Genomic DNA, 20,454 nt, shown 5'->3' with positions numbered 1-20,454 from the left:
TGACTTTACTACTTTACTACTTTATTTACTAGAGCAAATATCCATTGAAAATTAGAAATTCAGATGAAATACTCCTAAAATCATAGTCAATGGGGACATAGATTTTAAAAATTCAATAGAAGTACTTTCTAAAGAACCTCTCTTCAGTATACATATGTATACCAGTCAGTTGCACTTGCTCTTAGGGGAAGATACAGTCTCCTTGAGTTTGATATTATAAATAAAAATTTTATTTAAAGTGTCTTTTGTTATTCAAGTAGAAAAGTTTTTTTAATTACTGTTAAACAAGAAGAGGGAAGTGAGGTAATTCATCTTTTTGACAATAATCTTCTCTTCCTCCAACAGTGTCATCTTCTTTGAAAATTAAGGTAATTCCTTGTAAATAAGGCTTTTAATAAATTACGAATATGTAATTGGTCTTGTCCATCTTCTTCCTAACTACTTAATGCACTGTTGCATAGCAACAATTTTTTTTTCCTTTCTGCTGCTGCTTTGTTGGAAGTCTGAGAGTCTGAAATCTGCATTGGCTTGGATGAGCTTGGGGATTTTTCTGGTGCCAGGGGTGCAAATATCCATTGTAGAAATCGGTAGCTGTTAGTGTTTTCTTGAGCATCACTGATTGAACACCAATCCAGCCATCCTAAAGGGCAAAAGACAATTAGTGAATAGGAAGTGCTGCAAAACTTCTATCATGAAAATAAACCAATGAACCTCATTAAATGCCTAACTACAAAGAGCACTGTAACATATGTAGCATATACGATTCTTTGACTCTCAAAGTTTATTACCAAAGTATGATAACAAATGTACAGACCTGCATAAACCTATTTAAGCAGAGGAAGCAGAATAAAAAGATATGTTCTATTTGCATGGTGCTTTACAGCCTTCAGAGTATGTCCATGCATCGTATCGTGATGTTTATAACCGCTCTAAAAGGTAGACAGATCCATATCATCCCCACAGAAAACTGATTTTAGAAGAGAAAACTGATGTCCAGAGAGAATGAGTGATTTGTCCGAGGTGACACAACTGGTGGGACTCAAACTCACATGTTTGGACAATTCCAGCTTCTTCTATGAGAGCAAACTGCGTATTTGCAATACAGATATTCACAGACCCAGACAAGGAGAACACATATGCACCCAATTGTATTCCAGAGTAAGGTGAAGACAGATGAAGAGAGGTTGATGTAGGAGTTCTGTATCTACAGTCTGCATAGGTCAGATCAATCTATCCCACATTTTAAACACCCCATGAAATATCTCACACAAATACCACACGAAAGAAAATACCCAGGAAATAGAAGGAATGTGGAACACTTCTCTGGACAACGCCATTGTCTTATAAAAGAATGGTTCCAAAGTCATTTTAAATAGTTAAGAACACTGCTGAATAGTAAAAGCAAGTAGGACTCACGCACTATAGTTCAGCTAGATACTTCGCCATGACTCACTTTTATGATAGTCATTTTAACAAGATGATTTGTTAATAAAATTGGATTACTGAGAATATACAAGTTTCTTTTAAGGAAGCACTCAAGTTATTGAGTCTTCTTTCATTCTTTGAGGGAAAAAAGCCTTGGCAAAACCATCACTTTCAAAATATTCCAGAGATTCTACTTCTTAAGAAAATTAAACTGTCCATTGGTTCAATCTGATAGATAAGCAATTGAGTGAAGTACTAATTAAAAATGATACATCATACAAACTATAAACTCAGTAAAACAAGTATGATAAATTAAAACTAAAGGAGATGTACCTTGCAACAAACCAGCAGTATTTGTGACTGTTTGTGGTATATTATGGATCCTGGAATAACAGCCTGCCCTGTTGATTTTGGATCTAGAGAATGGAGGGCGGAGGGGGGCGCGGAAGGAGGGAGGGATATGAGAGAGAGAATAATTATACAACTTTATCATGCTTCTTAATGATCAAAAAACATCTTGGGTGGCAGTACTAATACTGGAGAGGACACATCTACTGATGACCTGACTGCAATCCAAAATTTAGGATGGAGCCATGGTGCTCTGTATATCTCAAACCCAAAGGAAGCTTTCATACCCACGAGTCTTTTACCCAGTCTCCCAGAAATCATCCTAAAATGTTGAACTAGAAGTTTTGACCATTTGGGGGGAAAAAACTAGCTACCAGTGAAAAGACATACAGGAGGCTTAGGATCTAAGCTGCCCATTTCATCCATACCAAACAAATCCTAATTCCCAGATTCCTGGGGAACTCCGACTCCCTCTGAACTACACCAGCTCCTGCTGTGGTTCACACTCATTCAGTGCACCATGTTGGGAGGCACTGATAGGTTTTAAAACGGACCTGTGTTGTGAAATGCTATATCCTGGCCTAGAGTCTCACTGAACCGCCCAGAGATTTTCGTATGATATTCACCAGAATGAAATTAACCAAGTCATTTTGCATTCCCTGAAAACTTCAGTGTAGGAAATCACAGAGTTTAAAATGGGATAGCAACACTGCTCTGCCTACTTCCCAGGTCCCTATGAGGATTAAATGAGAAAATGCATGTGAATGGACACTGCAAAGAGTAAGATATTAAATGAATGTAAAGTATGATCATTATTGAACTGAAACAAACTAAAGGAAACCTCATTTTTAGTAAATGTGACCTATGGTAAAGCAGATACATTTTCAAATAGACTATAGTGAAAACATTTTCTATGTCAGCTACTCAAAAGTTAGTACCAGTGAGGACTGAACTATTAACTTCTACCAAATCCAGAAGTTTGATGGTATTCTCCATCCAGAGCGTCTGCAATGGAATCTGCAAAAATTAAAGAAGGTATGATTAAAGAAATACACTCAACCCCCACACCCTTTCAACTACCATTTTGTATTAATTGGGTCTGATTTCTCTCTCAGTTATAGAGGAATTGGGAACTCAGTCTCTAAATCTCACAGAACACAACATAGATATGCTCTCCTGTATTAGTCACTAGGATTTATAAGATCTTAACAGTAAACACTATTTTCAAATCAATGTTTGTATTAATATTTCTAATTAAAATGTATGCACATTTAAAAATACAAGCATTACAGCAATTTTGTTTAAAAATTTAGAAAATGAAAGTATTCTGTACTCCCATCCCGAGGTAACCACTATTAACAGTTTGATATGTACAATATCTTTGTATTTTTTTCTACAAATATTATTGCAAAAATCTAGAACATACAGTTTTTCAAGGAACTTTTTTAACTTTAACCATAATCCCTGGTCAACTTTTCATCAGTATACACTTATATATTTCATTCTTTTTATCTGCTGTATAGTATGTCGTTTTATGAATGTACCATAATTTATGCAACTAATACCTTCAAAAAATTATACCAGAGATTCTACTATTTCTAAAGAAAATTAAACTGTCCATTGGCTCAATCTGATAGATAAGCACTTGAGTGAAGTACTAACTAAAAATGATAAATCATACAAACTACAAGCTCAGTAAAACAATTATGATAATTTAAAACTAAAAGAAATGTACCTTACAATAAACCAGCAGTATTTGTGACTGTTTGTAGTTTGTTATTAATATATTTTGCTTTCAATTTTTTGCTGTTATAAAATTATATAAAATGTGGTAATAAACAGCCTGTAGGTAGATATATTTTTTGAGGACTTTTATATTTCTGGAGGATAGTTAATGTTTTTAATAGACTACTTGGATTAAAGAGTATCAACATTTTATTGTTAAACTGTCTCAATAAAAAAAAATGACTTTATTATCATTGAGGCTGAGGAACATTGATATATTTACTTGCTCGTTTTATTTCTCTGAAAACTATCGATTTATGCTTTGTCCATTTTTAAAAATAACTGAATTGTTTATCTCTTGCCTATTAGTTTGTGAAAGCCTTTTACGTTTTTAGAAAATTAGCCCTTTAGCTCTTGAATGTGTTATGAATATTTTTCCCAGTTTGTTGGTTTTTAGTCTTAGGTATACTATTTTTTTTCCATTTTTAACTTTTTTTACTTTTATGGAGTAATATTTATCTCTTTTCTCTCATGACTTCAATGTTTCACATCAGGCTTAAAAAGGCTTACTCACACTTCAAGATTACTAAACATTATAAAATTATTCAATTGTGTTTTTCCCAGTCCTTTGTGGTTTCACTTTGTAATTTAAATCCTTAATCCATCTAGATTATTTTGATTTTAAAAGGTAACTCTCTAATGGCTAACCAGTTGACCCTGTGCTATTTATTGGATAATCCATCTCACCCTTCCCTACAATGTGAAATGCCACCTTTATCACATAACACATTTCCAATATACTTGACACCCTAGAACTTGATTTAAAGATATTAACAAAATTAACACACACTAGGAAATAAGTTCTTTCAAATTTCCGAACAAATTTATTTTTAGGGGGCGGCCAGTTAGCTCAGATGGTTAGAGCGGGTAACACCAGGGTTGCCGATTCAATCCCCATAGGGGCCGACGTGAGCTAGATCCACAACTAGATTGAAACAACTACTTGACTTGGAGCTGATGGGTCCTGGAAAAACACACTTAAAATAAATAAGAGTTTTTAAAAAAGAAAAATTTATTTTCAGACTGTAGTTGAATCTTCTATTTAATGGATGCAGGTGAGGCCCAGAGAAATGCTGCTATTTTTCCCAAGTTTAGACACAGCTAGTTAGCAGCAGAACCAAGGATCAGAATCTATGATTTTTCATTCTCAACTCAGTGCTCTTTTTATGAGATCCCTTAAAGAAGACATTTAATTTTTAGAAGTTAGGCAGTTGGCAAAGACTTGAACATTAAATTTAAACTTAAGTAAATTTGAAGAAAAGTTCATAGGCGTTCATAACTTTACATATGATATATTTTAGTACAATATCCTCTTTTATAACTTGCTGACTCATTTTGCTTTACCAGGTCCCAATAAAAGTTATGAAATGATTTTCATATGTGTAACTTTTGTCTTCCAAAGAACTCAAGATACTTCTGAAACATGCTTACTGACTAAAAAGAGATTTATATTTACTGAGTTATAAATATGCTAGGAATAGAATCAGAATTTACAGTTCTTATTCTTGGGGAGGTAAAGCTCATCTTCACCTATGATCCGAGCATTGCAGAAAGGAAAGGGATGGTAAGAATAGAGTAATTTCAATGTCCACCATCGTTACTGTCAAAATCATGTTTGCATGGATTTAAATTCAGAGTTTATCTCCTTTGATCTTGACAGTTGTGAACAGTATTGAACCCCGTTTTAGAGGTAAAAAAGCAGACACTCAGAGAAGATAAGGGTCTTGCTCTTGGTTAGTAAATGCCAGCCCTAGGAATCAAATCTCACCTTCTGGTTCCATGATAAGTACTCCTTCTGTTATAGCACAAGCTTTTCTCAGTGGAGAAGAAAGGTGAATTGCAGAAGATAAGGATTATTATATAGTAATATATATCTGTGTTTAACTTTTTGAAGAAATATCAAATTGTTTTCCATAGCAGCTGCAACATTTTACATTCCCACCAACAACGTATGAGGGTTCCAAATTTTTCCATATCCTTGTCAACCCATGCTATTGGCTATTTTTTAATGATGATCCTAGTAGGTGTTAAGTGGTATCTCAGTATAGTTTTGATTTGCATTTTCCTAATGACTAAAGAAGTTGATCATTTTTTTCATGTGCTTATTGGCCATTTATATATCTTCTTGGGAGAAATGTCCATTCAGATCTTTTGTGCATTTCCTAATCAGGTTGTCTTTTTGTTGTAGTTTTAAGAGTTCTTCATATATTCTTGATCCTAGATGTTAATCATATATGTGATTTGCAAATATTTTCTTCTATTCTGTAGGCTGTCTTTTCATTTTCTTGAGAGTGTTCTTTGAAACCCAACAGTTTTTAATTTTGAAGTCCAATTTCTCTATTTTTAGTTCGGTTGCTTATCCTTTGGGCATCATATCTAAGAATCTTTGCCTAATTCAAGATCATTAAGATTTCCTCCTATGTTTTCTTTCAGGAGTTTTACAATTTTAGCTCCTACATTTAGGTATCTGACCCATTTTGAATTCATTTTTATATATGGTGTGAGGTAGGGATCCAAATTCATTCTTTCGATTGTACATATCCAGTAGTCCAAGCTCCATGTGGTAAACAGACCATTCTTTTCCAATCAAATTTTCTTGGCACCTTTATCAAAAATTAATTGATCATAAATGTATGGGTTTATTTTTGGACCCTAAGTTCTATCCCATTGAGCTATATGTCTATCTTTATGTCAGTACCACAGTTCTTGATTACTGTAGCTTTGTAGTAAGTTTTGAAAACAGGAAGTGTGAGTCCTCCAACTGTTCTTCTATTTCAAGATTTTTTGGGCTATTCTGGGCCTCTTGGGATTCCATATAAATTTTAGGATCAGCCTATCAATTTCTGCAAAGAAGTCAACTGGGATTTTTATAGGAATTGTGTTGAGTCTATAGATCAATTTGGAGAATAGTGCCATCTTAACAACATTAAGTCTTCCAATCCACGAAAAGAGGTCTTTCCATTTACTTAGGACTTCTTTACTATTTATTAGCTCTAATAGTTTTTTGGAGATTCATTATGATTTTATCCATATAAGATCATGTCATCTGCAAATAGAGATAGTTTTACTTCTTCCTTTCTGATCTGGTTACCTTTTTTTTCTTGGCTATTATCTCCGGTACAATGTTGAACAGAAGTGGTGAGAACAGACATCCTTCTCTTGCTTCTGAACTTAGGGGGAAAGCTTTCAGTCTTTCACTATTTTAGTATATGTGCTGCTGAAGTGAGCACAGTCTTTCACTATTAAATATGATGTTAACTGTGGGATTTTACAGATGTTCTTTATCAGGCTGAGGAAGTTCCCTTCTATTTTCAATTTGTTGAGCATTTTAATCATAAAAGGGTATTGGATTTTGTCAAATGCTTTTTCTGCATTTATTGAGACAAATTATGCATCTCTTGTCCTTTATTCTACTAATATAGTATATTGCATTGATTGATTTTTTTGTATGTTGAACCAACCTTGCATTCCTCAGATAAATCCCACTTAGTCATAGGATATAATCCTTTTCTATATGTTGTTTGATTCAGTTTGCTAATCCTGTTGAGGGTTTTTACCTATATTCATAAAGGATATTGATTTGTAGTTTTTCTTGTAATGTCTTATCTGGTTTAGCCTACCTTGGGTTTTGTACTACTTGCTCCCTCTGCCTGGAATGCTGTTTTCCTGATCTTGACATCGCTGGCTCCTTATTGTCTTCAGATTTCAGCTTAAGTGTTAGTTCAGAGAGGCCTTCCCCATCTATCCAATCTAAAATAACCTCCCGTTAGTCTGTCACATTATCCTATTTTAATTTTTTTTTATCCTATTTTAATTTTCATCAAAGAACTTATAACACTATCTGAGATTTTTATTTATTTGCTTATTTGTTGTCTGTCTTCCCACATCATCCTTATCTCAAGTACCTAGAACAATGCATGACACATAATAGGCCTTCAATAAATAATTTGTTAATGAATGAATATCTTTTAAAGGTGTATCTTTTAAAGAGCACCTACTCTGTGTCAGACACAGTACTAGATGCTTTATATACATTATATCAGCCCTAATTTTCCAGTGAACAAACTAAAACTCACAAGTTACTTAATGCCACTGAACTATGCACGTAAAAATGGTAAATTTTTTGTTATGTATATTTTACCACAATGAAAAAGAATTAAAAAAAACCCCAAATGTCAGGATTTTTATTTATACTATATTAGATTCATTCCTAAATAAAAATAGTTTGAAAGTGAATAACATATTTACACACAAACACACACACACACACACACACACACACACACACACACAAGTAAAACTGCAATCTGACTTCCAACTTACTATATCTCCAATGGCACGATAAAGTCTGAATATTTCCTCTGAAGTTTGTTCTTCCCATTTTATACAGCTGGTACTAGCAGAAATCTTAGGGGCTATAAGATAAAGCCAATAGCAAGATTGAATATAAGGTTCACTGCCCATGAATTGATAACAATTGATGTTGAATGAGATATACAAGAGAATTCATTACATTATTTTCTCAACTTGTGTATGTTTGGAATTTTCTATAATATAAAATAAAAATAAATAAATCATACAAGTACTAGAAGAAAACATGGGTTAATTTCTTTATAACCTAGGTATGGAAAATAAACCCTTCTAATTATGATTCAAATTCCAGAAGCAATTAAAGAATGACTATATAAAAATAAACTTTTGCAAAACAAAAAGAAATGCCATAAATCAAGTAAAAAAAAACACAAATGAAAAGTATTTGCAATTTATATCACAGTACTTTATATCTATGAACTGCGATCAGAAAATATGGTGAATGTTTAAATCTAAATAATATATTACAGTAAAAGACACATTGCCATTAATCCCTCTCAAAATACTCCCCCTTGCTTCGAACACACTTATCCCATCATTCTTGCCACTTTCTGAAGCAGTTCTCGAAGTCCTCTTTTGTGAGTGTCTTTAGTTGCTCTATCATGGCTGCCTCAATATCCTGAATCAATTTAAAACATTTACCTTTCATGGTCATTTTGATTCTGGGGAAGAGCCAGAAGTCTCATGGTACCAGATCCAGTGAATAGGTGGAAGAGAACCAGATCCAGTGAATAGGTGGATGAGGACACACCATAATGTTTTTATTTGACAGAAATTGCTGTATACCAGAAGCGATGTGTGACACGGAGTATTGTCATGATGGAGGATGATTTATGGCACAGAAATTGCTGTATACCAGAAGCAATGTGTGACACGGAGTATTGTCATGATGGAGGATGATTTATGGCACACTTTAAAACACACCTTCTCTCAACCGTAGTTCACACCCGACTGACTGTACCAAACAAGTTGAAACTTATCACACACTGTTACTAAGGTTCGATGCAACTGCTTCCCATATTGAAGATCCCTGCCTTTCTGTTGGATGGCACTCAGCAGCAGCATTCATTGTATTTTTTTATCGCACCTCGTATTTATATAGATATATAAGACATAACTATATAACAAATATAATTTATGTATAATTACATATTATATTTATATTATATTTAGAATACTTTATAACTATTATGTAAATTTATTAATCTCTATTACATAAAGTACTCCTAAAAACTAAGAAGAAAAAGATCAAAAACATGACAGAAAAATTGGCAAAAGATTTAATAGACCCTTCCGAGACAAAAAAAAAGTGCAAACAGTCGTTAAACATATGCCTAGCTTTGTCCACTGACACCTTATTTTAGAATGTATTGTACCAGATGGTTTCTAAGTACCACCCCCCACTAAAATGAATAAGGGAGAGATGGCTGATTCCAGTGTGGGACAGAGAATTTACAAAGTGAGCTTGGGACATCTTGTGCTAGAAAGCCAGGAAGCACTCAAAAGCTAGTTGGGGGTTGGGGGGATGTTGAAAGGATACAGGAGCCAATGTTAAGGGGCTCCCACTGGCCAATCTGGGACAATTTGAGCATTATGAATTATGAATGTAATTAACTGTAAAACACAATAAATGAAAATCCATGAAGTCAAATGATAATTTTAAAAATCCTCCTTTGCCACCATAACTGAAGGTGATTATGGCATAACTCCCTACTCTAAAAATTGATAATTAAAAAAAAATTAAGCATTTATCCTGCTACTTTAGGATGAACTAAAATTCACCCCCAATTAATGAGGAAGAGCTCTTCTTCACAGAACAATGCCAACTACTAAATGTAAAAGGAGTTGTAAAATCACTACTTGCAACCCCTAATGAAATAATCCATTCAAAAAAGGAGCATCAATCTGCTAAAATTATTATGTGAAAGATTGTTAGAGAACAGGATTTTTGCATGGTGCCAAAGTATTACCCTGCATATTACCTGCTAATTGCAAACTGAGAAACACATCTTTACACTGGAAAGACCTGGTGGTCACCACCTCAACCAAATGATCAAACTTAACTTCACTAGCCTTGATGCACCCTGGTATTGTGGCTTATTGATGTGACTGTCCTAAGATTGGAGGGGATAGAAGCAAGACTATTCTGAGCATATCCTTTTAAATAGTTTAACTTTTGAATCATTTGAATGTTTTACACATTAAAAAAATAAAATTAAATCATAATTTAAAAAGCAATCCTTAAAATTAAAAACAAACAAAACCAAATATCACTAGAACATAATATCATCTATGAGATACTCTTTCCAAAAACTTTAAGCCTCACTCTAATTAAGCCTTTAGAACTTCCAGTTTATAGGAAATATAAGGGCTAGAAGAACAAGTTAAATAGCACTGGAAGGAAACAGACAACTGGCATGGCTTCTTCAAAAAGTCAGTAACATGGAAATTAAAAAAATAGTGGAGGAATCACTCTAGATTATAGGGACTAAACAGACATAACAACTAATTACAATTTGATCCTAGTCTGAAAAATATACAGCTATAAAATATGTTTTTAGACAATTAGGGAAATATTTAAATATGAACTGGATATTAGATGCTATTATGGAACAGGTCATTTTTCTTAGGGATGCATGCTGAAGTGCTTAGGGATGAAAGGTCATGATGCATACTTCCAAATGGCTACAGAGAAATTAAAATGCATATACTAAATAAACACACATTTAGAGAGAGCAAAATAAAATATGGCCAAACATTAATAATTGCTGACTCTGGATTAAACAGGTATTCACTGCCTTTCAACTTATCTCTGTGTTTAATACTTTTCAACATAAAGAGTAGGGTAAAAATTTCCAATCTTTCATGAGGCTGCATGTTAAGAGGCAGAGGGAGACCTTATCAACCATTCTTTAGAAAAGGACATAGAAGTGGACACTCAATCTTTAGTTGAAATTAAAGGACATATGCAAGTGAGGAAGTCAGAGTGTTCAGATGCCACCACGAAAATCAAAACCTACGAAAGAGGTAAGAGTCTCTGCAGGCTTCACTCACCGTATGTCAACCCCTCAGGTGGCTGCTGCCTTCCATTGTTCAAACTTTCAGGCAAATTTTTCAAAACTGAAATAAGCTAAGAAAGGAGAGCAATATATTTAGGATGAAAAGAACAAAAGCTGAAATACATTACAATTCATATTATCTATAGCTTTAAAAGAGCTGTGTGGCAGGTAAGGTAGTAAATTGGCTTAAGCTGTGAGGACACGTATCTACTGGGTGGAGATTCAGTAGAGATGCTGCTCTCTGTAGAACGCAGGTTACTGATATGCTTCCAGAGAATGCTGAGCTTTGCCTGGCTGTGCAAGCTTTTGGTATCAGGACAGGCTATGCTCAGTTATCCACATTCTCACCCTTCAGGAGGGAAGGCAGTGAAGCCTCACAGAAGTAGAGTGTGTTCTGGAAGTTACGTAGTTCTGGGTTCAAATCCCAGTTCCACCATCTACTAGCTGTGTCATTGTGGAAAAGTTATTTTACTTGTCTGCAGTCATCATGTGTAAAACAGTGAACAGCAATAGCTACCTCAAAGGTTTGCTGGGAAGGTAAAAAATAAGTCTATAGAGTATTTAGAATAGTCCTGGAACACAAGCCAGTGCTGTTATAATAGCACTTCTGAGGTGAGTGCCTACAATCTATATAGTTGGGGGGAAAGTTTTCCTCTACAGAAAATTGATGAGTTCATATGGAAATCATTAATTTGAAAATCATTAATTTAATTTTGAAAATCATTAATTTACCTACTGTATGCAGATTCAATGAGCTCTACAAAGCTGTGGAGTTCATTTATAGTTACATACAGATGCAAATGACGAAGCCAGGCAAAGAAGGGGAGGAGAGCGAAAAGCCACTCAGGAAATGCTGTTGGTTCAGTCTGACAGGGATGAAAGGTACGTCTATGAGACTGAGAGTGAAATTGGGAAGAATAGTCTAAAGGCCTCACTGTGAAACAGTGGCCCATATAAGACCATGTGTTTCATTTGAAAGCCTTTATTAGGTACCCACTCTGTGTAAATCCTCAAAGACGTACACGAGAGCACAAATGCCCAGCTAATTTTTAGGAAGCCAGGGATAGAAATCATTCTTTAAAAAAACAATGACTTAAAATTACATGTCATAAAATTGTTTTCTCAACATAACCACTTAGGAAATCTACTAAATGAGTAAAAAGCAGTGGGATGTCAGAGAACTGTACCATGTTGGCACCCAGTCGAGACAGCACTTCTTCCAATTCCTTTGCGGTGCTTTTGGGTGGCACAGGAATGGTTTCCTGTTTGAGAATCGGACCTACATCAAATCTACCAAAACAATTGGAAACAATAACATGATTACTGACAATTTCTTACAATCAAAATGTTTGTCTACATGAGCGTTTACATACCACAAGAATAGTTTAAGCTTGGCCAAGAATTTGAATGTTAGCCATTAGCAAGGGAGAAATGCCAGTTTGAAAGAAGGGAGAGTAAGACCTGGCCTGTATATAGATTTTAAATTTATTTTTTCCTAAAGGAAAAAAGCACAAGGCTGCATATCAGGAATTTAATTGCAATTATAGATAATTCCACTATTAGTAATAAATAGCATTAAAGGAAATCTCTATTTGTATAATGAAAGCATAGAGCAAATAATTTCTTTTCCAGGGAAGTACAATTAGGAAATTCCTAATTATTTCTTTCCATATTTCCTTTCTCAAAGGACAAGAGTTTTGCCTGGATTATAATCACTGTTGATTATAAGCAGATACAAGTGTATTTGCAATCCCACAAGTCTTACATTTCACATCAAGCTCCGTAAATACTGGCTATTAGCTTTTATTAGAAATATGGTTTATTTTGAATATTTAACTTTATGATTCTGTTAATTCTATTTTTAACCTATGAGCTTTACTAAAATGTTTATTACGAAAAATTACAAACATTCACAAAAACAGAATAACTAGTCTACAGAATCACCCTATATACATCACCCAGATTTTAGAATTATCAAAGTTCTGCCACTCTTGTTTCATCTACCCCCTCCCTCTTTTTTTTCTGAAGTAAATTAAGGCAAATCCCAGACATTGAGTTGTTCTTGTGAACTTGTGAATTATTCTTTTCTAGGAGGACATTAGGTGACAATAGGCAGAGGCTTAATACACTCCTAAAGAAATTTTAAATAGTTTCTTAGATTGTAGGTATAATAAAAAAAAAATCAAATGTTTAAGGCAACTATTGGTATATATTATTTCAGGTTCCAAAATTTTTTTGACCATAGTTTGACTATAGAAACCAAGGCTAGCAGAACTGAGATTCATTAACAACTGATATACAAAAATCCATCTCTTATGTATACAATGTCCAGTTGTTAATGACATAATTTATTTGCATTAACAAGTTAAAAATTTCACAAAGCCTTTAAAGAGACACTGCATAAATACCAAAACACATATGGCTTCTGTCAGAAACCATAAGCAAAGGGAGGACTCTGGAGTTGGAGAAATTAGTGAGCACCATCCATTCATCCACTTCCCCCCCCGAACAAACTGATATCAACATTTAAAATCACAAAAAAATCTCAAGAAAATAAGCTGTACCTTTTCGGTCTTATTTGCATAATTGTCACTCCAGTAACTGTGTCTCCGTGAAGCACGGTATGGATGATAGGGGCTGGACCACGCCACCTCGGGAGGCAACTGGGATGGACATTCAATATGCCACTGAGTTAGAAAAGGCAGAAGTTAGTATGTAAGTGAACTGTACCATGTAGTTACTGCTACCTAAACTAATATGCTACTTTTCATCATTCAACTTTCACAGAAATTCTGAAATACTAACAGTTAAATCTAGTCTTGTACCACCTGAAAAGGGAGCCAGAGCTAAGTTCACTGTCTTGCCGTAAGAGACCAATGAAACTCAATTAAAAACAGAGCAAGAACAACTGGTTTATTTTTCCAAAGATGTTCCATAACAGCTCACGATGTCTGGGAATTTTTAAATAAACACAAAAAAATGCATTTTTTGCTGTATGAGTAGAACCACTCAGACCCTGTGGTGCATCTCATGGATGATGTGAGTTATGTTTATAGTTTAGTTATATAATCACCCTCACTTCACTTAGTTTGCATATAGAATGCCTAAGACAGCTTCTTGAATCCCCATCAAACGATCTATTCACCTTTCCTGTTTATCCCAATACACCTATCACCCATTAATGAGCAGTTGAAATAATTTACTGATGTCATTAGTGATGTTTCCATCAGCATGATTATACACTTGAGAGTGTAATATATATATATATATATATATATATATATATATATATATATATATATATATATATATATATATGAGAGAGTCTTAGATAGTCTAAGTTCCACTCTTCAGCCCAGTCTGATTCATCCAACAAATATTTACTGAACACAATCCATGTGCTGGCAATGTTCTAAGTATTAGGGGTACAAGCAACAGTGAAATAAACATAAAAATTTATTTTTTGCCCTCAGGGAGCTTATATACAAAGAGTGGGAGATAAGCAATGAAAAACAAAATATGTAAAAAGTTTGTCAGCTGGTGCTAAGGACTATGAAGAAAACTAAAGCAGAGACGGGGACAGGCATATTGGGTGGGAGATTATAATTTTAATAGTGGTCAAAGAAGGTTTTACCAATAAGAAGACACTTGGGCAAAAACATGAGGAGGTAAAGGAATAGCCATGCAGATAGATAGATGGGAAAACAGCTTTCCAGCCCGAGGAAACAGGAAGTACAAAGGTTTTTGAGGAAGGTAAACGCTGGCAAGTTTAAGGCACAGCAGAGAGGCCAGTGCACCTGGAGAGGAGTGAACCTGAGGAATAGTACTAGGAGATGAAGCCAGAGAGCCAGCAGGAGACCAAACCAAGTAGACATGTACTCATAGGCCAAAACAAGGCCTTTGTCTTTTATTCTGAGTGAGATGGAAAACCACCAGAGAATTTTGAGCAGAATGACATGATCCCACTTATGCTTTTAAAAGGATCACTTTGGCTGATGGGTTGGTAAAAGACTGAGGGCCACAGACAAAACCAGAGACCAGTTGGGAAGCTACTGCAGTACGACAGGTGAGCATGGCAGCAGTTGGAAGTGATGAGTCAGATTCTAGGCAGATTTCAAAGGCAGGGCCAATAGGATTTCCTGATGGATTGGATGCATTACATGTGATAATGAATCAAGAAGGACTCTAAGATTTGGGGGCTGGGCAACAGGATGGCTGGAGGTGCTATCTGCTGAGATGAAGATTTTGGGAGGAGCAGGTTTTGGGCGAAAGTTTAGGAATATAGTTTTGAACATCTTAAATACAAGGTGCTTATCCAAGCATCCAAGCAGAGGAGGCACTGAGTATCAGGTTTGGAGTTCAGAGATCTGAACTGGAGGGACAAATTTGGAAGTTGTCAGCATATATATGGAATTTAAATGAGAGTAGGTGAAAGCCCATAAACAGTGATAAAGAGTACCACACATTTTAACAATTCATGCCACTAATAACATTTTTTATTTTAAGAGAAAATACTAAAGAAAGCAGAATTAGAGTTCAAGTTATTGCATTTTATAATACCAAGTCCAAGATCTCTATACTATATTTCCTTATAAATAAAACTTACTAGGGAAATTTAAGAATAAGAGCCTCACTCAAAAGTCGGCCAAATGAAGCAACCACTCCAACATCATATTCTGCAGATCCCACATCTGGCCACTCATACACTGGAAGCTGAGATTGGAGAGCATATTGCTTCACGGGTAGTCCTTTTGGTGATGGGGAACGTACTGTAACCACCTCCAATTTTTCGATTAATTCTTCCTCTTTGTTTTCCCTAAGTTGGAAAGATTGGAAGGAAATGTGAGTGTTAAGACAATGGCTCAAAGCTAATCTACTTCACACACATCTACAGTATTTTTATGACTAAATTCATGAAGCACTAAAGGGTAAATGATTAAAACTGGTACAACTGAGAGACTGCATTTTTATTTTTTATTTAATTTTAATTATTTTAAATTTAAAGAGCCACATGTAGCTAGTGGCTACTGTTTGGTGAACATAGTTCTAGAAATTTCCTGTGCAAACAGAAACATATACTGTACAGACAATTTATATAATTGGGATATTATATATACTACTCCGTATTTTGGTTTTTTTCTCTTAACACTATATATGCTATTATGTGAGTCTTAAAAAAATAGGTTAATTATACATTTGCTTATATATGCACCGAACATCTCTAAAATAAGAAACTAAAAACAGTGGCTGTCTCTGAAGAGAGGAACTTGGACCTGGGACACAGGTGGAAGGAAAAGACTCTTCACTGTATATCCTTTGAGTCTTTTGAATTTTGTACCATAACCATGTGTTAGTCAAACAATAAACACTTAAAAAATATATACCATAGGCATCATTCCATGAGAGTACATATAGCACTACCCCATTCTTTTTACTTGCTGCATAGTATTCCAGTGCTGGGAGGGGCTGTTCATTTATTTATGTCGCAGGTATTGTATCACACGTTGAGAAGTTATGAGAAAAGGAATAGACAGGAGGGCCCTAACAGTGCTAGAGTAGTGGAGATGCCAAGTGAAGCAACAGCAGAAGGGTCAGGATACACGCAGTGAGAGATATGGAAGGCAATATGGAGAAAGCAGCCTGTGGGGAGTGCATTATGGAGGGTGTGAAAAGGGAGCATGTGAAGGGAGTGTGTACAGAGGGTAGTGTGTGGAGGGAGGATTATGATACAAGATTGATGAGGGAGTCAACAGGAAAGGCTACTGTGAAGTATTTGTAGGGGAGACTTGGAGTGAGATGACAGAAATAAGTGCAGGGGATGCATCAGGAAAAAACGGCGTGGGGAAATAACAAATGGAGGTAGGGGGACAGGAGGCAGAGAGTATGTATGGGTATCCTCACCAGATACCATGGACTTTCAGGACAAGCTGGATTGCAAATAATTTTTTCCAGTAAACAAGAATGGTTAAATTTTAGAAATATTAAATGTATACCTAACAGTTCTGACATAAATTTATTCAATTGAAAATTTGGTTTTTGGACTATGTCCTCATTTCAACCCCAGAAAACTAGGTCTGGATGTATACAAAGAGATGGGGTGCAAAGGAATAAGGCATGGGTGTGCAGGGGGATGCATCTCCCTGGTAAGAAGAAGTCCAAAGAATTGGAGGGTACAAATCAGAGGCAGTAGGAGGAAATGGAAAGGGGAAGGTTTTGAAGTCAGACCCCGTTTTAGTCCCAGTCAGCTTAGCTGATGACCCTAGGCAATCATTTAACGTCTGGAGCTCCGGTTTCCTTACGCGAAAAAGGGGCAGGAAGGTGGTGGGACTGGACGGAGGTGATGTATGCAAAGCGGTGAGCACCGGCTTGGCACAGCCGGGAGCCTGGTAGCCCTTGGAGAACAGATAGACAGGGCTTGGAGTGTGGGGTGTAGACCGGACGGGACAGGGCGAGTGCGGTGCACCTTCCGGTCGCCCGGAGACGCCGAGATCTGGGCCCACACCCCTCGGGCGCCGCTGCTTTCCCCAGAGCGAGTGCAAACCGTCGGGGACGGCCGCAGAGGCTGGACACTAGAGCCCTCAGCAGCCGGGCCCCCCAAGCCCCGGCCTCGGTACCTGGCGGCGTGCAGCGCCCGCAGCGTCTCGCGGGCGAATTGGTCCGTGCCGAAGAAGAGCACCCGCCAGGGCGGCTTCTCGCGGACTCGGGTGCCCCCGCCATCCTCCCCGCCAGGGGACCCGCCGAGCCCAGACAGCGCTCGCCACTGGGGTCCCGATCTCCCGCCCGCGCCGCCACCAGCTGGCAGGTGTCCCCAGCAGCGCCGCACGAGAACCCTCATCACCTCCGCCGGCGGCCTACCTTGCGCAGGCGCGTCCGGGGAAGGGTGAAAGAGCTAGGCCCGAGGGGCGGGGCCCGGGAGGAAACCCGATGGGCGGGGTCTGTCTGGTTAAAGGCGTGACCGCCTGTATTGGAGCTGATGAAGCAACGTGCGGGTTCAAGAGTCTCGTGACTTTTGTTGCATTTATTGGCACGATGGAGCCCATCTCCCAAAAGAACTCTTTTGGGAACAAATCTTATGTGTTTTCAGACAATGAAATCCCATTTATGTACGTAATTCTGTGTCATTTTCTCAGCTATTATGATAACTAATATTAATTGAGTATTTACTATATGCCATGCTTTGGCTAAGCATTTTTGATTAATTCAGGTAATCCTCATGTCAATTATACCAGGTGGATATTATTACAACCATTTTACTGAAGAGAATCTAAGGCTCAGTAAAGTTGAGTAATTACCTAGCTGAGGTCCTCACAGCTAGACCATGTAGCTCCAAAGTGTGATTCTAACCTTTTGACCTTCACAGCAATCCTATGTACTACAAAAGTCAATGTCCTCATTTTGCACCTTAGGAAACAGGCTCAATTACTTGCTCATCACTATGGGGAATCAAAGGCCCTACTCTATCCCCTACCCTCTGGGCTCCCTCTTGCACAGAGGGATACCATAGAGGAGATTCTTATGGAAAATGGGCAGGGGAAACTGTCCTTAGAAGACCCCTAAGGACCTTTAGTGCTTAGATTTTGTATTCCTGAGGCCCATGCAGTGGCTTTCTCCTTGAATGTGGTCACATATCCTGGCTATAGAGAGGAGACCAGATTCCTTTCTAGTCTTGCTCTCACCACATTTCCCCATCATGTAGTCTTAGACCCAGCAACCCTAGACCAGTCCTTTTTCCTAAATTATGAGCTCTGCACATCCCTGCTTCTGTTCCTTTGTTCATGCTATCTATCCTTCCTAGGCTGTCCTCCCCATGTCTCTTTCTCTCTAAGCTACCTTTTCTTCAATACCAAGTTCAGACATCCTCCCTGAAGCCTTGAGCTTTCACCTGTATGGATTTATTGTATTTCTTCATGTGCCCCCTTAGTGCTCTGTGGGGACCTCTGCTTCTCACACAGTTTGCAGTTATTGAGGCAAGTTGTATAATGTATGCCTAGACATTGACAATTCACCTGTGTGTTGAATAGAAAAAAGAGAAGCAAAGAGGGAGAGACTGTATTTCTAGTGTTTCTGTTCATCTGATCATGTACAAAAAGGAGAATGAGATGTGACCCCAAACCTTCTATTCCTTCAATCGAGTTCTCTGTCAGTATCCTCTATTAGAGTAAGTGGAATATGATCCTAACATTTTTAAAAGTGATCTTTTTCCATACAACATGATCTATAAATGAAAGTCATTTGGGTTTTCACCTTTGAATCTAGGTCTTGTCTGAAATGTGACTCTTTACATTTGTGTTTACATCATTTCTCTCCTTGAGTTAGAGAGCCTTGCATCACACTACATTTAATTTTCAGCAGCCCGTAATTCTTCACAGGTAGTCCTGCTTTGAGCCACTCACAGCGCTCTCTGCCGACCACACAGCGACTGCTCAGTCTGAGGGGCCGACGCCAATGTTTTCCTTCTTCCAGAGATGCTGCCGGCCATTGACATCTAATTGTCTAATGGATGGTCTTTTGATTTGCAGCAAACGTCTTTTATTATTTATTCATTATTTATTTATGTATTTAGGCGGGTGCAGTTCATAGTGGCCCACGTGGGGGTTGAACTGGCAACCTTGGTGTTATTAGCACCACGCTCTAACCAACTGAGTTAACCAGCCACCCCAGCAAACAGCTTTTTAAAAAAACTGAAAAATGAGATTGTAATGACTGAAGTTTTCCCGGAATGCTAAAATGGAAATCTTTCTGAAACGCTAGGTACTAAGTTAGGGATGTATGGGGTGAGGGAGCAGGGGGTGTCCATTTCCAAGCTTAGACAAATCCACTGCTGGAGCTACTATAAAGCACACAGAGAAGATGAGGATGCCAGCCTCTAGTGGCAAGGAGTTTTAGGTAATACATTTAAATGTCCAGAAATCACATTCAAGATAATGCTAATTAGGCTGCTGCTTCAGTTTCCAAAAATTTCTCTTCTCTAATGAATGGAGTATATGTACATGTTGAATCAATGAAATTACCCCAAGTTCTGAATCTGGGTGACAAGACAAGAGCAATGTCATTGACAGAGAGGAAGCCTTGCTTGGTGGTAACCATGATGGCATTTCAGTTTTGTATGCTTTGAAACAAAGTGATGAGACAAGCAAGCAGAGATATTTGGTAGAAATCTAGAACATGGGATTGGCATCCATGACTGGGGGATGAGAGAGCTGATCCTGGAGTGGGAGGAAGTGGGAAACCTCTCCTCTCCCTGTTCCCTTTCATCCCACATTGACCCTAACTATGTGTGTCTGATTTCTGACGAGGGGCAGACCTATCACAGATTAAATGCGTGTGTGTGTGAGTGTGTGCGTGTGTGTGTGAAATCTTGACCTTTGAAGGTCAAGAAAGAGAAGCAGGCAGAGCCTTGGGAAAGATGGAGCAGGGTCACGAGGAGGAAAATGGTCAGAGCTCTAAATTGATACGGTGGTGGCCA

At 37.2% G+C, this 20,454-nt stretch overlaps 1 protein-coding gene across 2 annotated transcripts; it reads right to left on the bottom strand.

The window, feature by feature from the left end:
- MTFMT (mitochondrial methionyl-tRNA formyltransferase) lies at window positions 1–17,837 on the bottom strand. 2 transcript variants are annotated; one of them, XM_033109284.1, is made up of 9 exons: window positions 17,603–17,837; window positions 15,595–15,804; window positions 13,553–13,675; window positions 12,176–12,278; window positions 10,984–11,059; window positions 7,882–7,973; window positions 2,712–2,790; window positions 1,759–1,841; window positions 1–640 (listed from the first exon to the last, which is right to left on the bottom strand). In XM_033109284.1, exons 1-9 carry the CDS (start codon window positions 17,821–17,823, stop codon window positions 443–445), a joined length of 1,185 nt encoding a protein of 394 aa, XP_032965175.1. In that variant the 5' UTR covers window positions 17,824–17,837; the 3' UTR covers window positions 1–442. The 2 variants fall into 2 exon arrangements, with proteins under 2 accessions (XP_032965175.1, XP_032965176.1); XM_033109285.1 differs by having other exon boundaries at window positions 504–640; window positions 2,740–2,790.
- Window positions 17,838–20,454: the final 2,617 nt, after the last annotated feature.

The sequence above is a fragment of the Rhinolophus ferrumequinum genome, chromosome 6, assembly GCF_004115265.2.
Source record: "Rhinolophus ferrumequinum isolate MPI-CBG mRhiFer1 chromosome 6, mRhiFer1_v1.p, whole genome shotgun sequence".
In the NCBI taxonomy this organism is placed as follows: domain Eukaryota; kingdom Metazoa; phylum Chordata; class Mammalia; order Chiroptera; family Rhinolophidae; genus Rhinolophus; species Rhinolophus ferrumequinum.
The sequence above is the reverse complement of the archived record's forward strand: the minus strand, read 5'-3'. Positions and strand labels throughout refer to the sequence as shown.